General features: G+C 36.6%; 1 protein-coding gene across 1 annotated transcript; it reads left to right on the top strand.

Annotated features, from left to right (window-relative positions):
* Positions 1 to 7,716: 7,716 nt before the first annotated feature.
* LOC127095147 (uncharacterized) lies at positions 7,717 to 8,511 on the top strand. The gene is made up of 2 exons (XM_051033878.1): positions 7,717 to 7,830; positions 7,891 to 8,511. Exons 1-2 carry the CDS (start codon positions 7,717 to 7,719, stop codon positions 8,509 to 8,511), a joined length of 735 nt encoding a protein of 244 aa, XP_050889835.1.
* Positions 8,512 to 9,283: the final 772 nt, after the last annotated feature.

Genomic DNA, 9,283 nt, shown 5'->3' on the forward strand with positions numbered 1-9,283 from the left:
CACAAGTCAAAAATTCACAAGCTAAAACTTAAACAACCATTGCGATGCTCGCAATATCAATTTACATTCCCCGGCAACGGCGCCATTTTGTTGAAATGTATATTTCGTGTCGGGTTTTTGTTATCGTATCCACAGGGATTGTAAGATATCACCGCCGTTCGATGGTTGTATTAATCTTAGCTCAATGTAACAATAGGGTTGCGGTTTTAATCAAGTTATCTTGCATAAAAAGTAATAAATTGCGGTAAAAGTTATGGTTTGATTAAATGAGAAATATTGTCAAAGTTAGGTTTCAATGATCACTTTGCATGTATTTGCTCGGTCAACAATCTTATAAACTCCTTTAGATGATAAATAATTTCACAAAGTCCTCTCAATATGTTTCTCTCGAACACACATTGTGAGTTTTGCCATTTTGATCCATTGTTTCTCTCGAACACAATCTATCAAAATGACAACTTTTTGGTTCAACCTTATGGTGAACAAAATCATTCATTACTATCTCTAGCTAACAAACAAGTTTGGATGAAAACCTAGGTCAAGAGTCGGTAAACATCTCTCGATCATAAACCAACACAAAGAGTTTTAAATAGAAACAAAGTTTTCATCATATATTTACCATTAAAGAGTTTACATATGAGGATCCTTACATTTACACACAAAGCTAGTAATCACCTACATCTAACCTTGACAAATGGATGACTTAGCTACTCATTTTCATGGTAGCTTGGTCGGCAAGTAAGGAAAGAAGGTTGATCAACATCCAAGTCGGATAATCGAAGTTGGATGGGAATCCACCTTCTTTTTGTAGAAGATGGTTATAAGATGAAGAGAAATGAAAACTAGGGCATAAAGATCCTAAGAACAATGCTGCAAAAATATCTAGAAGAAAGTACAAAAGTGGAAAAAGTTGGTAAAAATGAGGTTTGGTGCTCAAAAGTGGCACCTGCTACTTATAGACCACTGCTGAGCTGTCATGTTCGCTAGGCGAGCAGAATGGCTCGCCTAGCGAGGGTCTAAAATGGGCACATAAGGCCCCTGCGCCCAGAGAAAACAGGGCCTGCTGAACTGTCATGTTCGCCTAGCGAACATACCTTCGCCTAGCGAAGGACACGCTTCAACCTTCGCCCCAGCGAGGTTGAGAGGTTTTGCTACTGGAATGCTCGCTGGGGACTCGCTAGAGCTTCGCCTAGCGAGTGAGTGCTGGCTGCGTTTTTCACCAAAACAGAACGAACTCGCTACCAGCTCGCCTAGCGAATTAATTTGACAATTTACTGGGGCTTTTCGCCAGGAACTCGCCTAGCGAACCAATGCTTCGCCACAGCCTCGCCTAGCGAGCAGGCTGATGAAATGCTTGTATTCTTTGGTTCCTTTGCCAATTTTCTTGTGTCTTCATTTTCAATTAGTTCATGTCTTTCCTGCACAATAACACACAAATCAAAGGCACCAAGCTTGTTTATCAATGTAATGCATTCCATGTCAAACAAATGTGGTTATGACAATTTTAGCAAGGAAAAAGAGTGAAAGATGCCCACATATGATAGCTCAAATAAGCACTTTTGGGCATCTAACAGTTACTCCGATAACTGGGGTTGGTCGAGCTTTGAAGTCGAAGAAGTTGACACCTCGATTTATTGGTCCTTATCAGATTTTGGAGAGGATAGGGGAGGTAGCCTATCGTATCGCTTTACCGCCGTCACTTGCGAATTTGCATTAGGTTTTTCATGTGTCTCAGTTGAGGAGGTACATTCCTGATCTGTCGCATGTGGTCCAAGTAGATGATGTACAGGTGAGAGATAACCTGACTGTTGAAACATCACCTATGAGGATCGAGGATCGAGAGTTGAAGCAGTTGCGGGGTAAAGAGATTGCTTTGGTGAAGGTAGCTTGGGGAGGACCAGCAGGTGGCAATGTGACTTGGGAACTTGAGAGTCAGATGAAGGAGTCTTATCCCGAGTTATTCGCTTGAGGTATGTTTTCGAGGACGAAAACTCTTTTAGTGGGGGAGAGTTGTAACACCCCGATAAAAATAAGATAATTATTTAATTTAAGTTAATATTATATTTATTAATTTAATTAAATAATTGGAATTTTTGGATTATTATTATTATTATTATTATTGGAATAATAATTATTGGAAAATATATAAGTTGGAAATAAGGAAAAAGAGTTCCATTTTGGTAAAAAGAGTTTTCACGTGAAAAGCAGAGAAGCGGCTGAAAAGAGGAAAAGGGCAAAGAGACAGAGCAAGAGGAAGAAGGTTGGAGAAGAGAAACGCTTGAAGCTTAAAGATTCGCCGGATTAACTCAGGTAAGGGGGGTTTATCGTCGATTAATGGGTATTATGGTATAACATGTAGTGGGTAGTGATAAACCATGGATTTGACTCTGATTAGAATGATATACGCTGAAAAATTGTGAAATATTGAATGAACGAAATATGAGTTTTAATTGGAGAAATTCGTAGGAATTAGATGTAATAATGTTAGCATTTGTGAAATCGAATAGGGTATGATTCGTGTAGATGATATGAGCGATTACTGTGAAAAATTGGACTGTGGGAGGTTGGATCTGAGGAATCTCGTGGTAGAGAAAACCATAGCAGATCTGGAAATCTGGTTTCTGGTCATACGCGTATGGCACTAGGCAATACGCGTATGAGATGGTCTGGTACGCGTATGGGACTAGGCAATACGCGTATGGATGAGGAAGATGATGTTTTGAACGTGGTTTGGTCTCTGTTGGTACGCGTATGGGGAAGTGGTACGCGTAGCATACGCGTATGAGATAGGTGGTACGCGTATGGGATTTGGCTGAGAATTGGGCCATACGCGTATGGGACTAGGCAATACGCGTATGGGCAGGATTGTGATTTTTCTGTGCTGTTGTTGTGCAGTTTTTGGTTGTTCAGCTGAGTGATGTAATTTAGCTGATGTATGATAGAGTAGGGATCATTTCCCGTTGTTTTGAGCAGTATAGGTATTAGTAGAGTGTGCTAATACTGTGATTGATTATGTGGTATGACATGATATGATTATGTGGTAAATATGTTGATGATGTATGATGGTATGCATAATGTGTGAATGTATCTATCATGTATGAAATTATGAATGGGCTGTTTATGGCTTAGAGTGTGAGCATATGTCCATTGTGGATGATTGTTGATGTTTGCATGACTAAGTGATTTAGCTTGCATATTGTGGCCTTTATGGTGGTAGCTAATTCCCATGGTGAGGAATTAGTGATGTTAGTCATTTTGGACTGTTGTTGATGTTTGCATGCTAGGTGATTAGCGTGCATAGCATGGCCCTTGGGGTGGTAGCTAATTCCCATGGTGAGGAATTAGTGATGTGAGTCACTAGGTCTCAAATGAGTGGGACTAGTGAGCTTAGTAGCCGTACCTAGATTTGGTCGGTGAAGTTGAACTATATGTTCACGAATAGTCGGTACCGCATGCATGGAGTCTCATTGCATAGTGTATGTATGGCGTATAATATGAATGGATGTATTCCAATATTATATGTGTGTTTTGTGTTGGTGTTGAGTATGAATTGAGATTATACGTGTGCTTTATGTTGGTGTTGAGTATGATGTTTGAGTTGATGTGCCGTTACCGAATGTGTGATATGATTAGGGTGATTAATGTGTTATTTACTTAGCATTACATGATATTTTATAATGCTTATTATATCGATTGAGGAACTCACCCTTACAACTATTTTTCAGGTAACGAGCAGTGATTGAGTAGAAGCTAGTGCTTGGAGTCTAGTGTAGTCTCCTTAGTGGGTCATGCTCTGATAGATGTAACATCGGGACGGGATGTTTTACCTTGTTGAATAATTTTACATGTAATGTGTTACATGTTTTGCATGATTGATTTGATTTCTATCCGCTGCGTATTGTGCAAATGCTTTATGTTTTGAATTAATAAAAGAGCATGACAGTTATTTGGTGAATGGTGTGAAATGATTGTGTGACACCCTTAATTGCATAATTACTCTGATTGATATATTGCTATTTTAATTAAATATTTGGGGTATTTTAGAAGGGTGTTACAACCAACACTTATCTCACTACAATTCATAGCAATCTCATCAATAATTTTAACATCAAATTCATCATCAATCATGGATAAAATCAAGCCTTCATATCCTCATCAATGACACAAACTCATACATACATACTCATGATCATTCAAACATGAATTCAAGTATAACAACACATATAAACACAAATCAACCAACCAATTTTTAGAATTTCAACATATAACACATTATCAAACAAAAACCTAGAGCCCTAATGAGATTAAGGACTTCTCATCTCTACCCCATCATGCAATACTGATAGAAGAAGTACAACTGGTTATGTGTTCCTGTACAATGAAGAAACCATCTCTTGGTGAACAAAGAAGCAACCAGTCACTACGTTGTCCTCCTGTGAAACTGAATATATAGTAGGATCATTTTCCTTAAGTCGATCAATTTTGCTTGACTATTTGTTGAAGGATCTAAGGTGTGAAGGGAAAAAGCCTATGAAGCTGATGATTGACAACAAATCTGCAATAAACTTAACCAAGAATATATTTTCACATGGTATAAGCAAGTATATTGTGACAAGATTTTATTTCATAAGCAAGTGAAGAAAGGCATGATAGAAGTTATACATTGTCCTACAAAAGAACAATTGCAATATACTTTTATAAAATTAGATCGAGAGTTTTGAATATTTGAGGAGTCAAATAGAGGTTGTAAACATTTAGAACTATGGGGGATGATGTAATAATTTTAAATGGCAGTTTAGTATGTGGTTACTGACAATTCAACATATGGTTACTGATAATTCATTATGTGGATATTGATAATTCAATATGTGATTAATGTTAATTATGCATGTGATTAGTGCTAATTCTATGTGATTATTAACTAGAAGTTAATTGATTAGTTGTATGATCCTATATAAAATATATAACACATATTTGTAAAAATTCAATTTCATTCGATCCATTCTATTCCATTAATATTTCTCTCTCTTTTCTAGTTTTTTCTCATTCTCGATAACAACTTTTGCTACGCCATTAAAATCATTCTTTAACACACTCTTAATCATATCCGTTAGTGTTAATAATGAGCTAGGCAAGTGTTTAATTAAATACTCCATTAAAGATTCTTAATAATAAAACCCTAATACTACTCCACAAGTTGAATTATTTTGAATTCAAATCCAGATTTTAGGAATTGTAAAAATGAATTAGTACCAAAAAGTTCAACTAAAGAATTTAACTAAAAGTTCCTTCCGTCTTTTCTTTTGTTGAGAAAATTGCACTAACCTCAATCATTGCGATTCAGCAACATTGTAAAAATTGGTCAGGGACCCGTTAAAGTATATCTGCAGGTTACTACTATGATTGCCTCCTATAAATAGAGCTAAATTTAATACTCCTGATTACTGCAGGTTACTATAAGTGTTAAAAAAAGTGCTTATTGTCGAGGGTGGTAGAGTACTATATTTTGGTTTAGAAGTAACGATTCCTTCTAGATTTAAACATGGGGAAGAAGATTAAACAATTTTATAATCCTCACGCTTTAGCTACTCCATTAGTCTCAACTTGTATTTTATTTTCAAATTTTATATAGACTAAAATTAAATAAATCAGTTAATTTTGTATGAAAAATTTATCAGAGAATTATAAAATATATTTTATTAATGAAATAGTAAAGAATTAAAAAGGAGAAAAAAATAAATAATGAATAGTATAATAATAAATTAAATATCAATATTTCATCTGAATTGTAGAGTGTAATACAATTTAAACAACTTCTTTTATAAAATAATTTATAATTTTGGACGAAAATAGTATTTACTAACAAAATACTATTTTTTATTATAATATTTTTTTTGACATTTTTTTTTATCTTATTCATAAAAATAAAGATATACATTGATAATGTGTTGGCTCCTAATTTCGACGTACATATTTGGAAATTAACAAATTGGAGTTCCTTATGAAATGTTTCGACTGAGTCTGATATTGGGAGCTCTAGTCGAAAGTGCTCGGATGAGAGGGTCAAGATATTGCAGGGACTTAGAAATATTTTTTAGTGTTTGAAGACGTTTTCAACGGGAGATTCAAATTCAAATAAAAGGAGGGAACTTTTGTTCTTATCTGAATTGTTGAATGTACACGTAGAGCATAGTGGATAGTTGCATCCATGCAAAGCGTCATTTGTCTCGACGTGATTGAAAGATCGTTAGAAGCGGTTATTTCGATTAATATAAATAAAAGGTCTTAGTGCTAGGATCATGGGGTGTTCAAAGTGTGTTTAAAGTGTGTACAAAATCTGTAAAACTTATCAAGTATCCGCCTGTAGAGACACAGTAAATTGAGGAATGTACGTTCAATTTACACCATTGTCATGTACTTTGAAGTAATTCAATTCATCTTTATTTTCCAGAAATATTTCTTTATTTTAAGGATTCATCTTTGTTGTCATTTATCTTCGCTCTTACAACGTTTCTCTTTATTTTGTGTTGTTCTTTTACTTTTTAAGTATTTTCACAAATCACTAGTGTTGCAAACACTGTTGAAGTGTTCATGTTCACTGAAATTCACTTTAACAAATAATTAGCACATGTCCTAGGATCAATCTGATCGATCCTATAAGCAACCAAATTTAGTAATTTGGAAGATCAACGGTTGTTTATTAATTTTCAAGGTAAACAAATTGGCACGCCCAGTGGGACAGTGCTAACGGTTTTGAAAGGTGAAATTTTATTTTATTTTAATTCTGGTTATCCAATCACCTTCTCATTGTCGAAAGAATTTGTTGTATGTTATTAAGGAGTGGTAAAGTAGCCACAACCAACGAAAGCAGATCAAGGAGAGGATCCACTAGGAGAATGGCGAATATAAATGCGCCAAATAACCAAAATTCTCAAAATATATCAACTAACGATGTACCACTTCCTTCTTCTTCGATAGGGGCGAGCACGGCCACAATGCACGTGTTTGAACCAGTACCCTTTATGGCAAGTTCGATGCCTACGCATTCGATTTCCCATATTGAACCTATTTTTTCTTACATTGGGCGTAGGGGGCCTCCTCACACATACCCGCCATTTGGAAATGTCCTAAACATGCGTTCAATACCCCCTGGTTCTCCATACCCTTTGGTGGTCGAGAACAGACATATGGAATGCCAACTTCAATGATGGCAAGTTTACATAACGTTGCTTCGACATTTTCAGAACCAGTGGTTAACATAACCTCCCCATTACAAGGGTCAGGATCTGGGTTAACGTGGGTCGAAATAACCAATCTTCAGGCTTGGGGTACCAAACACAAATACCCAGCCTTACCAATAATTTTGCAACAGTGTGGAGACAACAGATGGACGAAAGCAACCATGATATGGTCCACATGCTTACCCAAACATTGACCACCATATTGAATCCTTTGATTCAAAATATGACACAATCGAATCAACAGATGATAACGCAGATAGCACGAATGTCTGACTTCTTGGGTGTACCACAACCTCATCGACACCCTCATAGGGATTGGATAAGGGAAAACCAGGGGGTAACATTAGAAGAAGACCCTACTATTAACCAAATTCCAAAAAATCAACCGCAACCAGAGATGGTAAATCAGGGAGTAGAAGTCGAACCCCCTAGGACTGAACTGCAAATCCCCAAGGAGAGAGAGCCAAGGATAGTAATGGTAATAAGAAACCAAAATGCTAATAATGTCATACGGCAAATTCGACATGATGATATGGCAGCAGATAACAATCTGGCAGCCATGATGGAAAGGATTATGGCTCGAAATGGGGTAAACTTCGGCCTTCGAAGTCCAAATTATACATCACCTCTGTTGGAATATATCCTATAGGCAGAAACACCCCCTAGAACAAAAATCTTCAAATTCATTAAGTTTTCTGGGGATACTATTGAATCCACTATCGAACATGTGGCTAGATATTTAATAGAGGCAGGAGACATTTTGAACAACGAAAACCTTGGGATAAAATATTTTCCAAGTTCTCTCACAAAGAACGCCTTCGCGTGGTTCACCACCTTGCCACAAAATTCGATTCATACTTGGAATAGGTTAGAGAGAATGTTCCATGAGCAGTTTTACATGGGGAAAACAAAGATAAGTCTGAAGGAATTGGCTAGTATTAAACGAAAGTCCACTGAGCCAATTGATGACTATCTAAATAGATTTCGATTACTCAAAGCTAGGTGTTTTACAAAAGTACCAGAGCATGAATTGGTCAAAATGGCCGCTGGGGGCCTTGACTATTCTAACAGAAAGAAGTTAGATACCCGTTACTTGAGAGATATGGCCCAACTGGCTGATAGGATCCGACAGTTAGAACGCTTGAAGGAAGAAAAGGCTAGAGCAAATAAGAATAAAAGAGTAGCCTACGTCGAGTTCAATAATGATGACGAAGGATCCTATAATGGGCCTTTAGACTTCGACAAAATGAAATTGACCTTGCTAATTTGAAGCAAGGGCTACCTTACGCTTGTAAGGTCTTGGCCCCGTCGAATAGAAAAAAACTGAAATTCTGGTATCAGATATAAGATGTAGAAGGTAATGTCACGACACTAATATCTGTTAATACACAATGGATAATAAAACAGAATTGTAAAGCAATCAACACAAGCAATTGTTAACCCAGTTCGGTGCAACTCACCTACGTCTGGGGGCTACCAAGCCAGGAAGGAAATCCACTATAATAGAATTAGTTCAAAGACTATCCGTACACTTCACCAAGTTACAGTCTTTCTCATCTAATCTCTACCCGTGCAATTTCTACCTAAGCACTCTTAGATATGAGAACCCACTCACTTCCCTTACAATCACACACCCGTGATTTTAAACAACAATCCCTTGTGAAAAGAAAATACTTTTCAATTACAATATTCTTGATTTTACTTCACAGTTTCAATCAAGAAGACACACTCTTGATCTTGCTTCAAAGCTTTGATCAAGAAGACAAATCAGTCCAATTCAATCATCAATGGATGACTTGAATGACCTACAGACACAAACCCTAGCTCTCTCTCTAAATTTCGCTCAGTCTTGGTTGTGTATTCAAACAGGTTTTCTAAGTCCCTTTTTATAGAAACATTGGACAGCTTGAAAACCCTAAATATATTTTCCAATTAAATATTTTCATATCAGCTGTAAAGATCTCCTTGGAAAATAAACAAATCTAGTTGATATCCCTGATAGATTGCGCCAGCTAGCCATATCTTCAATCAACCAATGATTG

Source organism: Lathyrus oleraceus, chromosome 6 (assembly GCF_024323335.1).
Source record: "Lathyrus oleraceus cultivar Zhongwan6 chromosome 6, CAAS_Psat_ZW6_1.0, whole genome shotgun sequence".
Taxonomy (NCBI): Eukaryota; Viridiplantae; Streptophyta; class Magnoliopsida; order Fabales; family Fabaceae; genus Lathyrus; species Lathyrus oleraceus.

Bases quoted from the DNA above. Each gene is read 5' to 3' on its own strand.
- LOC127095147 (XM_051033878.1), top strand. From the start codon at position 7,717: ATGGTAATAAGAAACCAAAATGCTAATAATGTCATACGGCAAATTCGA. The intron at 7,831-7,890 runs GTAAACTTCGGC...TATATCCTATAG, and splicing joins GGATTATGGCTCGAAATGGG to GCAGAAACACCCCCTAGAAC.